The 16,817-nt window shown below is 47.1% G+C and overlaps 2 protein-coding genes across 3 annotated transcripts in view; one reads left to right on the top strand and one right to left on the bottom strand.

The window, feature by feature from the left end:
- Window positions 1–8,985, top strand: part of KCTD10 (potassium channel tetramerization domain containing 10) — a gene marked incomplete at its 5' end in the record, with an annotated part of 34,290 nt that extends 25,305 nt beyond the window's left edge. The window contains one exon of the mRNA XM_082354535.1: window positions 6,188–8,985. Coding sequence (XP_082210661.1) covers window positions 6,188–6,412 — 225 coding nt within the window. The remainder of the gene's footprint in view (window positions 1–6,187) is intronic.
- Window positions 8,986–9,121: 136 nt separating this feature from the next.
- The window catches only part of MYO1H (myosin IH), a 112,601-nt gene continuing 104,905 nt past the window's right edge, over window positions 9,122–16,817 (bottom strand). Inside the window, exons 23-32 of one of the 2 annotated variants that reach the window (XM_082354451.1) lie at window positions 15,847–15,931; window positions 15,000–15,159; window positions 14,282–14,365; window positions 13,404–13,497; window positions 13,139–13,194; window positions 12,155–12,290; window positions 11,726–11,796; window positions 11,492–11,589; window positions 10,796–10,895; window positions 9,122–9,732 (exon numbers count right to left, since the gene is read on the bottom strand). In XM_082354451.1, the coding sequence (XP_082210577.1) occupies window positions 9,709–9,732; window positions 10,796–10,895; window positions 11,492–11,589; window positions 11,726–11,796; window positions 12,155–12,290; window positions 13,139–13,194; window positions 13,404–13,497; window positions 14,282–14,365; window positions 15,000–15,159; window positions 15,847–15,931 (908 nt within the window). In that variant the 3' untranslated portion in view covers window positions 9,122–9,708. Of the gene's footprint in view, window positions 10,896–11,491; window positions 11,590–11,725; window positions 11,797–12,154; window positions 12,291–13,138; window positions 13,195–13,403; window positions 13,498–14,281; window positions 14,366–14,999; window positions 15,160–15,846; window positions 15,932–16,817 lie in introns of both variants that reach the window. The other variant, XM_082354450.1, reaches the window with a different exon arrangement.

Below are 16,817 nucleotides of genomic sequence, written 5' to 3'. Positions count from 1 at the left end.
GGAATGTTCCCTCCTCTTCAATTTTTTGGAAGAGTTTGAGAAGGATAGGTATAAGTTCTTGTTTGTATGTTTGGTAGAATTTGCCTGTGAAACTGTCTGGTTCTGGACTGTTGTTTGTAGGGAGTTTTTAAATTATAGATTCTATTTCAGTTCTATTGATTGGTCTGTTCAAATTATCTGTTTCTTCTTGATTCAGTTTTGGTGGGCTGTATGTTTCTAGAAACTTGTCCATTTCTTCTAGGTTGTTGAATTTGTTGGCATATAATTGTTCTTAGTATTCCCTTATGGTTTTTTGTATTCCTGTGGTATCCATTGTTATGTCTCCTTTTTCATTTCTAATTTGTTTATTTGAGTTCTCTCTCTTCTTCGTGAGCTTGGCCAGAGGTTTATCAATCTTGTTTATCCTTTCAAAGAACCAGCTCTTGGTTTTATTGATTTTTCTATGTTGTTCTTAAAAATCTCTATTTCCCCTCTGATCTTATTATTTCCTTCCTTCTGGTGACTAGGTTTTGTTTTTTCTTCTTTTTCTAATTCTTCTAAGTGGTAGGTTAGGTTGTTTATTTGAGATTTTTCTCATTTTTTTGAGGAAGGCCTGTATCTCTATGAAGTTCCCTGTAAGAACTGCTTTTGCTGCATCCCATAGATTTTGTATGGTTGTGTTTTCATTGTCACTTGTCTCAAGGAATTTTTTAATTTCCTCTTTGATTTCATCGTTGACCCATTGGTTTTTTAGTAGCATGTTGTTTAGTCTCCATGTAATTTTTTTTTTCTCATTTCTTTTTCTGTGGCTAATTTCTAGTTTCATGCTGTTGTGTCAGAAAAGATGCTTTAGATAATTTCTGCACTCCTAAATTTGTTGAGGCTTGTTTTGTGCCCTAGTATGTGGTCAATCCTAGAGAATGTTCCATGTGCACTTGAAAAGAATGTGTATTCTGGTTTTTTTGGATGTAATGTCATGAAAATATCAATTAAGTCTAACTGTGCTATTGTATCATTTAGTATTTCTGTTGCCTTATTGAGTCTCTGTCTGGAAGATCTGTCCATTGATGTGAGTGGGGTGTTAAAGTCTCCCACTGTTGGGTTGGCCAAAAAGTTCGTTCCGGTTTTCCCATAAGATGTTACAGAAAAACCGGAACGAACTTTTTGGCCAACCCAATATTGTATTCCTGTCAATTTTCTCCCTTTACGTCTGTTAGTATTTGTTTTATGTATTTGGGTGCTCTTATATTAGGTGCATATACGTTGATGAGTATAAAATCCTTTTCTTATATTGATCCTTTTATCATTATATAATGTCCTTCTTTATCTTTCTTTATGGGCTTTGGTTTAAAGTCTGTTTTGTCTGATATTAGTATTGTGACCCCCACTTTCTTGTCACTTCCGTTTGCATGAAATATCTTTTTCCATCTCTTCACTTTCAGTCTGTGTGTGTCCTTTGCCCTGAAGTGGGTCTCTAGTAGGCAGCGTATTGTAGGCTCTCATTTTTTTAATCCAATCTGCCACTCTGTGTCTTTTGACTGGAGCATTTAGTCCATTGACATTTAGGGTAATTATTGATAGATATGTATTTATTGCCATTTTAAACCTTGTTTTCCTGTTGTTTTATATTCTTTGTCCCTTTTTCTTTTCGTTTTTCCTTTTGTGGCTTGATGATATGCTTTTGCATTATACTTATGTTCTTTCCGGTTTTTGTGAATCTATTGTATGTTTTTGATTTGTGGTTACCCTGTTTTTCAAGTATGTGAAGCCCTTCCTATATATATTTGCCTTAGACTGGTGGTCATATAGGCTCAAACACATTCTAGGGGGAAAAAAATCTACATTTTCTAACTCTCCTCCCCACATTTTATGATCTTGATGTCCTCTTTTACATCTTCATGTTCATCCTTTTGCTGTTCATTGTCATTATCATCACTTTCACAGAAAATTTTTTTTGTGTTTTTGGTTTTTTTTTTGGCTGTGTTGGGTCTTTGTTGCTGCTCACGGGCTTTCTCTAGTTGCGGCGATTGGGGGTTACTCTTCGTTGTGGTGTGCAGGCTTCTCATTGCGGTGGCTTCTCTTGTTGTGGAGCATGGGCTCTAGGCATGTGGGCTTCAGTAGTTGTGGCTCACGGGCTCAGTAGTTGTGGCTTGCAAGCTCTAGAGCGCAGGCTCAGTATTTGTGGCGCATGGGCTTAGTTCTCCGTGGCATGTGGGATCTTCCCGGGCCAGGGCTCGAACCTGTGTCCCCTGTGTTGGCAGGCGGATTCTCAACAACTGTGCCACCGGGGAAGCCCTGTACTGGCTTTTTTAAGTGATTTATTTTCTAATTGTGATTTTCTCTTTCCTATAGAATTTTACTTCTTTTCTATTTAGAGAAGACCTTTCAATATTTCCTCTAGGATAGGTTTAGTATTGCTATGTTCTTTTATTTTTTCTTTTCTGAGAAATTCTTTATCTCTCCTTCTATTCTAAGTGATAGTCTTACTGGGTAGAGTATCTTAGGTTGCAGATTTTTTCCCTTTTAGGACTTTGAATATATCTTGCCACCCCCTTCTGGCCTGCAACGTTTCTGTAGAGAAATCAGCTGATAGTCTTATGGGGTGGTTCCCTTGTAATTAACTCTGTTTTCTTCTTGCTGCCTTTAGAATTCTCTCTTTATCTTTAACTTTTGCCATTTTTATTATAATACGTCTTGGTGTAGGTCTTTTTGGGTTTATCTTGTTTGGGACCCTCTGAGCTTCCGGTACCTGGGTATGTTTCTTTCTTTAGGTTTGGGAAGTTTTCAGCCATAATTTCTTCAAATACATTTTCGATCCCCTTTACTCTTTCTTTCCCTTCTGGAGTCCCTATTCTGCGTAGGTTGGCACAACTTATATTATCCCACAGGTCTCTTAGATTAATTTCGGTTTTTTTCATTTAGCTTTCTATCTGCTGTCCTGATTGGGTGATTTCCATTATTTTATCTTCCAGATCACTTATTCATTCTTCTGCATTATTCATTCTGCTATTCATTGCCTTTAACTCAGCTTTCGTCTCTGCAAATGAGTTTTCTAATTTTTTTTGGTTCCTCTTTATAGTTTCTAGTTCCTTTTTACAGTACTCTGCATTTCTTTCAATAGCCTTTCTTAATTCCTTCGGTATTTTCATTATCTTCTTTTTGAAATCAGTGCCTATTAGACTGAAGGGGTCTGTTTCACTCTTTGTTCCTTCAGGGGTCTTTTAACTGGGAGTAGTTCTTCTGCTTCTTCATTTTACATATTTCTGTTTGTGAGTTTCGGAGAAACAGTTGTCTACTGTGGTCTTGGAGGGCTGTTTATACGTGGGGTCATCCCTGTGTAGCTTTTGTGAGTTTAATATATTTGGTGCGAGGGCAGTTTTTAGTATGGATGCCCGTGGCCTTTCTCTTCAGTGTGTGCTGGTCATTATCCCCTTGATGGGGGTGTGCAGATGCAGTGGCTGATGCCCAGTCCTGGCTTCTTGGTGGCGGCGGGCAGCTCGGGCACACCCCCAGGGCGCACGGTGGGCGTGATGGCATCTCACAGCCACTCCTGGGGTTTGGGCGGGCAGCAGTGGGGGCCCTGCAACCCCTCCTGGGGTCCAGGAGGGAGGTGATGGTAGCCTGAAACCACTCCTGGTGTCTGGGGGCGGTGGGGGGGGGCGCGCTACGACTGCTCCTGGATCCCACGCAGGTGGTGTCCTGCCCTCTGCAAGCACACGCACAGAGAAAAAGGCTACAATCTAGATCCCACCCCTCCCCTCGTGCACCCCCCAAACAATGGCGACTGGCGTCTAAGGTGGCCCAGGCTTCCCCTGCATACACCCCCAGCCGTGGTCACACTGGATTCCAGCCCCCCCAGTCCGTCTGCACAGTGTGCCAACCCCGGTCCTCTCCCCGGTTCTGATCTCTGAAGCCCGAGTTCCAGCACCCAGCCCCCGCCAGCACTGGCAGGCTCGTGTGTCAGGCTGGGGAGTGCAGGGCGGCAGCACTGACTGACTGTGCAGTCCTCCCTCTGCTTTGGCTGCTGCAAACCGGCTGCTGTTTTATCCTCTGAGGCTCTGAAGCTCTCCTTCTGTCCCGGCCCATCTCCCTGCCGGTGAGGGGGCTTCCCAGGGTGCAGGAACCTTTCCTCTTTTTCACAGCTCCTTCCCAGTGACACAGGTCCCGTCCCGATTCCTTTCTCACTTTCTTTTTCTTTTCTTTTCTTTTCCTTCTTCTTTTTTCTTTCTTCCTACCCGGTTACGTGGAGATTTTCTTGCCCTTTCAGCAGTCTAAGGTCTTCTGCCAGCGTTCAGTAGATATTCTGTGAGAATCATTCCACATGTAGATGTCTTTTTGCTATATTTGTGGGAGAAGGGTAAGGTTCATGTCCTACTATTCTACCATCTTGATTGTGCTTTTTTTTTTTTTTTTTTTTTAAATCACCCCATACACTGTGTCATTTCCTTTTCAACCTATCTGGGGAAATCTGATGACCAGGGACACATGCAGCAGGTCATGCCTCTAGTCACCTTTGTACAGATCTGTAGGTCACCTGCTCGGGTTATCCTCACTGCAGTCCCAGGAGCCCACAGCTCTGTGTGATGCTAGCCGCAGAAGCAAGATGCAAATGAGAGAAAATCAGACCACAAAGTAGAAACCAGAGTTAAAAATCTTTTTTTAACTACTTTTTTTTTTTTAAAGGGTACGTGTTTTTTTTGTTTGTTTATTTTTGGCTGCATTGAGTCTTTGTTGCTGCGTTCAGGCATTCTTTAGTTGCAGCGAGCAGGGGCTACTCTTCGTTGCAGTGCGCGGGCTTCTCATTGTGGTGGCTTCTCTTGTTGTGGAGCATGGGCTCTAGGCACACGGGCTTCAGTAGTTGTGGCATGCGGGCTCAGCAGTTGTGGCTCATGGGCTTAGTTGCTCCGCGGCATGTGGGATCTTCCTGGACCAGGGATTGAACCCGTGTCCCCTGCATTGGCAGGTGGATTCTCAATCACTGCGCCACCAGGGAAGCCCTTTTTTTTTTAACTTCTTAAAACATTTGATTCATTAGTATTTAGAATGTATCCTAAAAGATATGTATTGTTGTAAGGTAGCCAGGAAGGGAAAAACACTGAGTTTCTTTTTTTTCCTTTCAAAGATAGTGGGGGGACCAGAATTGTTCACTTTTCCTCCTGTGTTAACAAGACGTGCCTCTTTTCTTTAGGGCTGTGAATTCCACCTGTAACTAGACTCTCCATTTTGTCATAGTTTGGTTTTTTTATATACATGGATTGCCTCTGCCCTTGGATATTCAAAAGCTAACCATCATATTGATTAAACTTTAAAATAGTGACTTTACGTTTTTAGAGCTTAACAGCGAGCAAAGGCACTGAGAGACCTTGTGGTCGGATCCCAGCTGTGTATAGATTCGTGGACGGGTTCCGGAGTGAGCCTGTGCTCATGTTCGTGCGGCTGGTTAGTGGTGGAGCCGGGATGGAGGCCAGAGCCCCTCTCCTGGCTCCCTTCGCTCTTGCCTCTTGTCCCTAAGGGCTCCTTCCTTTCTCCAGGGAGTTGGTGTTGGGATGGCTGCCCCTTCAGGGACAGTTTCCTCTTCTTCCATCCCATACTTCCGGGAGCTGTGCTTTGGAGCTGACACTCATGGTTCGTTGTCTCACGTAACTGCACAGATGTTCCACTTGGGTTTTTGCATAATCGGTATCTTCCCTGGCAGAACATTTCAAGTGCTTTACCATTTCTTACTGATTGCCTGGGACCCACCTCTAGTTCACGGCGCCTGACCCCGAAGGGCAGTAAGCACACACAGCGCTTTACTGAGTGGGAGGGATTGTGTCCATTTTATGAGGGTCCTCAGCTGGTCCCTGTTCAGAAAGGATGCTCCTTTTAAGGTGTGGAATGCCTCGTGTACAGGGGTGCAGCCCTGATTGTTAGAAGCAACACATTGGGAATGACGTAAATGTCCAAAGGAAGGCAAACTGGGGGGCAGAGAGGGCAGGGAGATCTGTTTCACTGTATCCCTTTTGTCTCTTGTGAATTTAGTGCCATGTGTAAGTGTTGCGTATTGAAAATAAAAACTGCTTTAAACATAATAACGATGGTCTTACAGAGTCTTAGGGGCCTGGTGTAGACAGATGGCCCTGCTCAGAAGTCCTGGGTGGCGGCAGAGGTGGTGGGGTGGGGGGTTTGAGATGCTAACATACCTGCCTTGTGTTTTGTGGGGCTACAGGTGGAGTTCCCTGAAGCCCGGATCTATGAGGAGACCCTGAATATTTTGCTGTATGAGGCCCAGGATGGCCGGGGACCTGACAACGCACTCCTGGAGGCCACGGGTGGGGCGGCCGGACGCTCCCACCACCTGGACGAGGACGAGGAGCGGGAGCGGGAGCGGATCGAGCGCGTGCGGCGGATCCACATCAAGCGCCCGGACGACCGGGCCCACCTCCACCAGTGAGCGGGCAGGGGGCCCCCGAGTGCGCCCGCCCGCCCTGCTCCTCCCTGCTGTGCACGCAGATCCCCCGAGAGCTCCCGGGCCTCCCACTTCCCCCCGAGTCCGGAGAGACTGCATAAAAAGCCAGATGACGATTTTGGTATTTCTCGACCAGGTGAACGGATTGTCTTTACCCAGGTGAACACACCCCTGCTATTGAACAAGCTGGGTCCAAGGTCTCTGCCTTCCTGAGAATCCGAGAAGCACTGGAGCCAGGCTTTCCTGGTTCTGGAGGAAGAGGATGAATGGGTGTGGTGTGTATGTGATAACTTGTCTGCAGTATTTATTTCTGTGGGTGTTGACTGCCTCTTGGAGCTTCTCGGGTCGCCTTCCCTCCAGGGTTCAGTTTGTCAGCTCTGAGACGGGTCCTGTAGTCGGCGGTCACCAGCGGTGTCTGCGAGCTCAGTGTTTCCTGACTCCACCCCAGCACCCTGGCCCCATCCCCGTGCCTGGCACAGGCCCCACGGCTTTGCGAACAGCCCATCCCGCCCCGGGCATCGATCCTAGAGCTTGTTGAAGGACCACAGCTCGTAGCAGTGGAGATCCCACCTGGGGGGTTCCTGCCTCTCAGCCGCTGTTCCTAGTGTGGCTCTGGATGCCCGGCTCCGTTGAAGGGGCAGGCCTGTTGCCCCCTCTGCTGATCTGTGGTCTGGTGCTCGTTGGGACCCCGCAGGGTCTGGCCGAGAGCAGAGCTGCCCCTTCCTCTGCCCTCCTTGTTGACCCACTCCATTCTGGGAAGGCTGCCTGGCCTGCTTATGGGCGTAGCGCACAGACCACTGCCCGGTGGGCTCCATTCCTTCCTCCTCGGCCTTCTGCCCCGTTAAGCGGGACTTATTGCCCCCAGCGGATGCCCTGCCCTTTGCTTAGGAGAAATTAAACATGGCCCCAGACTCTGTTCTGGCGTCCAGACGGGACCACTGCTCACACCAGCAGCCTCAGGACGGCTCACCTGCTGTCAGCGCAGCCGTCACCTGGAGATCCCTTCCTGTCTCTGCCTCCGATTCTTACACAGTGTGGCGTGGCCGTCGGTGAGCAGACGGAGAGGACGTGCAGATCCTTTTGGGTCCGGTCAGTGTGCGTGTTCATGTTTGTTTAAGGCACGTGTGCGACTGTGGATGAGGATGTGTGTCCGTGGGGCCTGGGTGGCCCGCGCTGGAGCCCTGCTGTCTGCACGGCGCTCGTGTGGGACGGACGTTCTCGGTTACCTACCTCCCCGTCTCCTCCGCGCCCGTGACGCACAGAGGGAGTGGTGACGAATGTGGGTGGTTGAGACTAGGCTGATAGAGTAGTTCCAAGGAGATTCGGATGTGTGTAAGGTATGGATGGGTTTTGTCTGCTATTCAAGGGAAACGTTACCATTTTATACCAAAGGTATGAATACAGGCAGCCTTTGATACAGTGTATTCGAACAAAACGAGTTTATATTTTGAAATGGTTTTTACAGCTTAGACTTTGTACATCCTGCCCTACTTGTGACAGTTGTATGCCTTTATTTTGTATCCAGCAGCAAAGCCTACAATAAAACTTTAAAACAATCATGACCCAACCTAAAAATCATGTATCGGGTAGATGCTTTTTAAACTGTTGTGTGGGAAACTTTCATATTAGGCCATTTGGATTTTATTAAGTGTTAAGGATGGGAGGGGAGGGGGCTTAAATAATGTTTTGTAAATATTTTATACTGTTTAAGTTTTAAACACCAACCCTGCTGTTTGGGTTGAACTTTTTTAGAAAGTTAAAGTGAACGTCAGTTCTGATGTTTTCTGTAGGAATGGAAAAGCCATCATGTAAGTTCTGTTTTTCAAGTGTTTATGTGACGAGTAACTAACTTTGTGGAACAGTCTGATTAGTTGGGGCTTCTACACCTTCTGACCAAATGTTTCTGGCCGTCTCTCTACTTTCACATTTCCTTCAACTTTGCACTTGTCGTTTGGAGTCTTTGCTTCCCTGGGATATGAACAAGTTCATGAAACATTCCATGGTGAGTGATACTGTTTGTTAGTTGCATACAGCCGTGAGCTGACCATGACAAAGTGTTGGCTGGTCCAAGCTCTGTTATCAGACATATTCTACAAAGAACTGATTTCTTATGTGAGCACTAAGGGCAACAAAAGTCAATATTTGTATTTAAGAACCGTCCCAGTAAAACAAACACTGGCCTAAGATTTGGTGAAGAGCAAAGTTTTATTACACTGTAATAACTTACTTACAATGGAAAAAGCAGAACAGCTTTGGGTCCCTCGTCATGAGGCTTTTTTTCAAGTAAGTCATCTGATTGTGACTGGGGGCCTCGCCTCTCCATCGTCCTCCTGCAGTGGCTTAGCAGGGCGGTCGCTGTGCAGGTACCCCCGCCCTCCCTCTAGAATGTGTGTTCTCTAGGGCTCCACCCAGAGTCACTGTAACACGTGTGTCACTAACCTTTCTGTCTCTTTGTGCCATGGAAAAAAACGCTATGAGCTTCAGAAGTAGTCACTGTATGTTGTACAAGCATCTGTGGACATATGTAAAATAAAAGTTATATAACGCTTCCACTTAAATCTGTTTTTCTGGGTCTTTTCAGAAACGCCCAGCACAGTCCAGCCACTGAACTGAAGTGCAGTTCACAGGAAAGAGAGCAGAGCAGAGAGCCCACCTTCTACTTCACCACCTAAAGGTTGCTGCTCAGGGTGGAAAAGATGAGTCATTTTTCCGTAGTGTTTGAACTCAAACACTGGAAGGAAGTCTTGGGTGGAAATGCTGCTGGGCTTGTGAAACAGCAGTCAGCTGCTGTTGCCTCCGACTGCAGGTTCGGGGTGGGGAGAGCTACACCTCACCACGTGGAACCTAAAGCCGTGAAGGAATTGGGTATGTTTCTGAGTTTCATTTATTTAAAGCAAAATTCAAATTTTGCAGCTTTATGCTCTCAGACCACGTATAATACTTCATTGTGCCTCAGAGGCAGCATGACAGAGAATCTGTCACCCCCCGTACTGACATGTTCAAGTGCCCGTCAAGTGTAGGTCCTATTGGGGATGTTTAAAATCACCCCCTTGGGTGACTTGAGGTTGGCTCCCTAAAGAGAACACGTAGTGCGACAGAACACCTGAGGGTTTGGCCTTTGGCATAAGATGCCACTCCGCTTCTTCAGGGACGATCCTTTTCCTAGAGCTGCTGGAACCTTTGCTTGAAGGTGTCGCTAACTGGACCAAATTCGAGCTTCCTGGGTGCTTTCCTCAGTTGCAGCAGAAACGGCGATGGGAGAGATCAGACGTCATCCTCCATCAGGACTTCATGCGGACCGACACCTGGGGAAGATACACGCTGAAGCTTAGAGGTCTCTCCTGTCACTCAGGAGGAAGCAGTTAGCAGCGCAGCCGCCCGCATGGTTGAGGCGGACGTGGACAAGCTGCGAGCAGCCAAGCCCCGTCACCCGCACCGTCTCCTGCCCCACCTCCCGTGAGACGAGCCACGTCTAGAAATGGGCTCACTGAGGCCTCTTAGCTTCAGCCTGAGCCAGCCAGGGAGGAACGGGGGTAAGTTTTAAGACAGCATGTAAACTGAAAAGTCACCTTATACTTTACATTAAAAATCATGCTTCAGTATTTTAACTTGTCCCCAAAGGAGGTAACTGTGTTCGGGGGCAATTACGTGTACTCTTTGTCCACAAAACAATTTCATCGTTAAGTGTGTACGAGACAGTCCATGTTGTTAGACCGTTTTTTAGTTTGTATATATATACCAAGTATTCATAATTTGCTACAAACTACGTTTTAAAGATTCAGCCCCCTCAGCTTTCAGTTTGTCGTTTCCCAGCAGAATTGGATCAAACTTGCTAGGGAGGGCAGAGCACCGAGCACTCAGGCTTGACTTCTTAAGATGCGCCTGGTTCCCAAACCTCTCCTCCTCAGTCCTGGGATCCTTGTGTTCCAGAGCCCAGGCCTCACCCCCAGCCAGTTACGTCATGGTGTCGGGGAGTGGGTGGGGGGAGACACAAACACTGGTATTTTTCGAAACTCGCCAGGGGTTTCCCCCGTGGAGACTCACTTGAGAACCACGTGATAGGGCATGAGGCCTTTGACATCCCGTGAAGAGTTGGGCTTTGACGTTTAATATTGAGAAAAGTTTAATGTCAACTTCTGGTTCACTGACAAATGTGAGTAAACTGTTTTCCTTTTCATTCAGTGTTTGAATCTACACCTCTAGTACCCATTCCTTCCTATTTTTCAACGTAGAATCAGGGACAGAGGGAGAAATAAACTAGATAATGATTCTGGTCAATCTACAGGAGGACTGAAATTGGGAGAATTTTAACCTATAGTCTTATTTAAAACTGCTTACACCTCCCCCTCCCCAGACACGGCCACTCACCACTGTTAACTGTCCGTTTTTATCTTTATAGATTTGTTCTTCTGGTCCGGTGTCAAAAACTATTGTGCCTTCTTTTCCAGGACTAATATAAAACTGTAAACTTAAAATACACAAAGTGATAAATTACTGACATATTGTTTCCCTCAGCTTTGGGTCTGCAAAAGAAATTCACTTGTGACGCTTACTAGTTTCAAGATCAAATTCCTGTTTCATTACAGAGTTTTATTGTATATTTGAGTAATCGAAAGAAAACCATTTCTGCAACTGGGAAAATGGCCACGCCTTCCTGTAGTTAGTTATTTTCAAATCAGTTTAGCACAGTTCTTCCACAGGCATCAACGGTAGAGGTGTGGCTGGCACCTGCTCTCAGCCAGGGGTCCCCCTTTCACTGGGTGACAAATTCTCTTAGGACCATAAGCACCTCCTTTGAAAACTAGATGGTGAGACCACACTTTTCATTCCCTTTGGTGAATAAGTGATCGCTGACTTCATTTCTGTGGAGCCCAAGTCCTAGGGGGTGAGGAGGGAAGAAAGCTGGTGATCGGAGGGGGCAAGGGTACCCCACCCCTTGTGGGTAGGCAGTTCTTTGCGGGGAGGGGCAGGCCTGGGTGAAACGATTAACATTTGCGTCTTCCTTGATCTGTTAATAGACACTTAACATTGAATGACTTCCTGAGTACAGACGAAACCACCTACCTTCCCTGAACGACATTTACAATGTTCTCCTTCTTAACCAGCATGACGAGTTTAGTAACTGCCTCAAATATGTGTTTGCACTGTAAGACGGCATCCCCCTGCGGCAGAGAGGAGAGAACACGGCCGGTTCAGTGGTAGCGGCTTCAAAGAAGAACATCACTGAGGTTTCACTGGGGGCAGCTAAAGATTTTGGCAGTGTTTCCCTCTGTTAGCAGCCCTGTGGCTGTCAATTACCTTTTGCTTGTTGTCTTCTGGGGAAACGTGAATGACTAAGATTCCGTCGCTGAAGCTGCTGGTAGAGACACCTTAGGACAGAGCCAAAGTTAGGGGCCAGGAACTGGACAACTTGACATTAATACAGAAAAAAGAGGCATGCCTTGGGGGTCCCCAACCCCAGGCTTTTTCCCAAGTGGGGTGGCCCAGCAATCAGCACCTGTGCTCGGAATAAAAAGCTGGTCCCTGTTAAAGATGACTAGTGTCCGACCTGGATGCCGGAGTGAGATGCCGTTGGCATTTATGCCAGAATAAGAGGCACAGCCTGGGCCGCCCTGGGTTTTGTGGGCACTCTTCACTTAGGTCTGTCAGTGAAAGGCTGCTTCACGGCTGGTGTGCCCGGGAGCTGAGTCAACCCAGTGAATTTTCTGAAGATTGCCTGCTTCTTACCTTTGAGCGCAGGGTACTCTATTTTCTGCTTGATTTTGGCAAGTTCCACCACGTAAGCTGCTTTCTGAGTGAGAATGAGTTGCCTCTGCCGTGTCTTGAAGCCTTTCCTGTCGTATTTAATGACCGGGATACCGTACTGCAAGGAGGTGACCGTCACTACGAGGGGACGCTTGCTTCCCGGGGGAGGGCGGCAGAGTACCGAGTGCCTTGTTACTCGGCCTCTGAAAACGTTGCTTCGAGCACCCCAACGGAGAGGGGCCCAAACATTTTGCATAAATGGGTTTTCCCTGAACCCTGGCTCTCTGCGTGAAAGGCTGTGATTCCTGGCTCTGCCTATGGCGTTGACCTTCAGAGGAATTCAAGGCCACAGCCACTTGCCTCACGGGGCTGCTCTGAAAGGTCAGCAGAGATGAAGACACTCTGCAGGCGTTAAGAGCCCTGACAGCCAGAGGGTAATCCAACCTAGTCACAGGTTTCTAGTCCCCAGGGACCAAAGTGACCGAGCAGCCACCAGAGCCACAGTCACCAGCTGCTGCATGCCAGGCCGCAGCCTGTGCCCTTCACACCATCAACCCCTCCGTCCTCCCCATTCACAGAAGGATGGAGGCACCGAGGGTGTTAGTCATCTGCCCAGGATCACACAGCTAAGTTATGAAACCCACGTCGGCACCCAGGCACACTGCTTCTAATAGGGGATGTTTAATGATTAAGTGTATGCCTGCATTTCGCTCAACTTCATAGAAAGCCAAACACAGTTCCTGGGTGACAGCTGAGGACCATGGAACAGCCACAGGTGCCTAATCGTCACGTAATCGTGATCCCTATCATCTTAACACCCAGAGCATCGCAGCTGAGAGCCCGGCCCACGCACACACACCCCTGCCTTTAAATAGTGCTTCCAGACCCCCTTCACGTAGCAGACAGACCCTGTTCTCAGACCCCACAGGGGAATCCTGTCTCAGGCAAGGACACACATTTCCTTACCTGGATTTTCTCACTGCTGATGAGTTGAAGCACTTTGGGATTAATGTCTCCTTCATCTAAGGAAGCAACCAGAACACAGCGAATCATCACTAAATACCACCCCTGTGCACAAGCCACTGGCATCTGCTGGTTTTCTGTCCCTCTGTGACCAAGACCTCAACCTGGGAGATAGATAGCTGTCAGGAAATGCGGATCAAGCATCTTCCTTTGACTTTTTTTTTTTTAAATAGGGAAAGTGAGCACATAGATGGAGAAAGGGACTTACCTATTCGGCTGTTGGCAAAGGGTTGATTTAAGCTTTCTGCATAGCCTTCTTTCTTTCCCCTGAATATTTCACTTGTAACCACCTTTTGCTGCATCTGGTAATACACGATTAAAAGTACAAAATGGTAGCCACGAGGCTTTTGGGGACCTAAAGAGGTCCACACTAGTGCTTGCTTTCCTGAATAAGTAAGGCTCCTCAAGGAGCCTTGTCTTACTTCTGCATAGGAGTCAGAACACATAGAAGTCAAACACATTTGGCTTTGGCCAAAATGCTCCAAAAATTCTACTGATTAGAGTCTGAAGTTGACACTTATGCTTGTCTCTACTTGCACTGACTTCCTGGAAGTGGAATTTTCAGAGCTGAGAGTTTCTTCTAGGTCAGAGATCCCAAACTGCAGCCCGTGGGCCAAATCCAGTCAAGTTTTTTTGGAGTGCAGCCATGCCATTCATTTACAGGTTGTCTCTGGCAGCTTGTGTGTACCAGGGCAGAATAATTTCAACAGAGATGGTGTGGCCGGCAAAGCCTAGAATATTACCCTCTAGCTCTTCACAGAAAAAGTCTGCCGACCAGCAAATGAACATAAACAGAGCCACGCCACCAGCAGAGAAGGGGCCCTGCATGCTTTGCAGTTCAGAGGCCGGCTAGATGGTGTTCCCATGGTAACAAAAGAGTGATGCTACTTTTAACAGCTGCCAGTTAACGAGGGCTCTGTGCTAAGTGGTCTACATGCGTTTCATCCTCAAAGCATGTTTGAGGCATGAGCCTTGTGTGACCCTTGGCTTACAGGTGAGATGGTGGGTGAGGATTGCTGACTCTCAAGGGGCCAGCACCCACCCCCTCCAGCATCCTGCCACCTGCCCGCAACGCCACGTCCCTACCAGGGCTTTCCTCTCGGCTGTGATCCCTCGGCAGTACTTCCGGACCAGGTTCCTCATGCACATTTTCCTGAGCAGATTCGATGCCTGCGTGGAGAACACTCTTCTTTTCCACCTGCCTCCCTCACCCGCCCCCGCTTTAGGCTTCAGCCGCCAAAACAGAAGCTTTGAAAGCACAGCTGAATTCAGTTTGAGGTAAAGGACAGCATTAATATTTTCTAGTCAAAGAAAGCAGCTCATGTTCCAGTCTTGGGCTCACTGTTCGCTACTGCTAAACTAGTGGTTCCTAATCTTGAATGAGTTTTGAGTCACCCGAGTTGCTGGCCAGGAGGTTCCTAGAGACGCTGATTCAATGGGCCCGGGTTGGGGCCCAGGAATCTTAGTCACCCCCACTCTGCGCTCCAGACACAGAGGGTCCCCAGAGCATCTTCTGAGAAACACTGTTCTAGGCAACAGTCCCTAAACCCATCTGAAATGTTACATCACGGACAGAAACCATTTAGGAGTGCTCTGTTGAAACAGACCTCCACGGGCTTTATAATTCTAGAGAGGATATACGAATTCTGAGGAGTTAAATTCCTTGGGCATCACTCTTGCAGGGAAGTGCTTTGTCTGCTGAGGCAGCCCTTTCAAGGCAAGGGAGGCAGCACCAAATAATATACAAGTTAAGCTCCATCCGTGCCCACGTCATTTGCAACGTGAGTTCTGGAACAGTCCTTACATTTTCCAAGATGCCAGGAGGCCTCAGCCAGCTCTTGTCCAAGACGTTCTTTGGGACATGATACCGAAGATTCAAGATGTAATTCTTCCGCACGAACACGATGAACTCCTCATTGTCAGGACAGAGGGGCTTGTTGCGATTGATGAATCCCTTTATGAACCTAAGCAAGAGAGAGTTTTGTTAGTTTTCTATTTCTTCACTTCCCATTTCTTCACTGAAACTTGCGTTCTCTCCCCCACTGGTTTGATTCAACGGTGGCCAAAACGGTGGAGATTATTTTGTTCGCCAAGTAGGGCCACAGGCCAAATCTGGCCCAAAGATATGTTCTATTTCACCCACACCATTTTTTGTTTTGTTTTGAGTGACTTGAATTCATTGCCAACAACAACAGAAAACTGGGAGGTATTACATGAAAGCCAGATATCCAGCTTTCCTTGAAAAAAAATCAAAAGATCTGCCAACACTGGCCTGGCTGCAGTCTGCTAACGTGGAGTAGTGACTGCCCCTCTTAGGTGGACTGAGCTTTCCAGTTTGCCGCAGTCCCTACCCTACCTTATTGCCTTATCCCAGCTCATGAGACTCGCTGGCCCTGCCTGGCCTCAGAAGGCATTCGGCTTTGTGACTTTTGAACTAGGCTAAGAGAAACAACAAACGTTCTGAGTTGTGATCACTGTCAAATTAGGGAGCTCAGAGGAAGGAGATGGAACAGAATTCCTAAGGGTTGACATCCTGCAGGGAAGATTACTTTTCTGCCCAAAGCCAAAACCTCCAAGTCCATGACCACCCTCTGCAGCACAATAGCACTTAAGAGACCTTTCCTCCCTACTGGACCCAACTGAGAACTTACTTTCTTATAATCTGCACAGCCCACTTTCTCCTTTTGGCCTCCTTCCGAGCCAGGGCTCCACGCCAGTGGGCTTCAAGTTTAATGGCTGAAAGAGTTCACTGCTGGCATTAGAAGGTGAGCACGATCACTTAAATACAAAAGCCTTTTCCAGAATTATTCACCCACTCCACAAACACCTGGATGCCCAGGTCAGCACTCCGCTAGCCCTCGAGATGGAAAGTGGGTGAGAGTCGTCAGTCTCTGCCCGGACGTGCCCAGACGGACAGCTGAACCCGAGTGACAGAGGCGCAGAGGGTGCTGGGAAGCTCCAGAATTACACAAGGGGGTCAGTTTTCTGAGGTCTTTTTGAGGGACCAGAGTGGCACTTGATGGCACAGATTAGTCTCACCCCTGCATTTGCTTTGTCTCACCCCGTGTTTAGTTTTAGTTGTCTACATTAAAAACTGGGGATACATAAATTGGGACACACAAAAATTAGATTTCTGGCTTGTGTCCCAATTTTTGAATGCTTTTCAGATTTTTTTTCCAGTTAATTCAGATATTCAAAATGCTTTTCTTTTATTCCTCATGGCCACATTGTTACAAAAACAAACAACTGGAAACAACCCAAATGTCCATCAACACAACAGCTAAATTGCGGTACGCTCGTATAGTGCACAGGGGTCAGCAAACTGCGGCCCTCGGGCTGGCCACCTGTGTCTAAGTAAAGCTTTATTGCAACAGAAATGTCGCAGAAGAAAAATACAAACAGCATAATTTTATGGAGTTCAAAACATTCCAGCCTACAAGTATATTATTTAGTGATGCATCCATAGATGATAAAATTATAAAGAAAAACAAGGAAATAATGCAAAGTTCAGAATAGTTGTGTGTGGGGGGGATGCTGAGAAGTGACTGGGGAGGGACAAAGTGCAGGGGCTGCAAGTGCATTCGTGGTGTTAGTAACCTTTAAAAACAATTACTCTTTAAAC

This window comes from Balaenoptera borealis (genome assembly GCF_965194805.1).
Source record: "Balaenoptera borealis genome assembly, chromosome: 14".
Taxonomy (NCBI): Eukaryota; Metazoa; Chordata; class Mammalia; order Artiodactyla; family Balaenopteridae; genus Balaenoptera; species Balaenoptera borealis.
The sequence above is the reverse complement of the archived record's forward strand: the minus strand, read 5'-3'. Positions and strand labels throughout refer to the sequence as shown.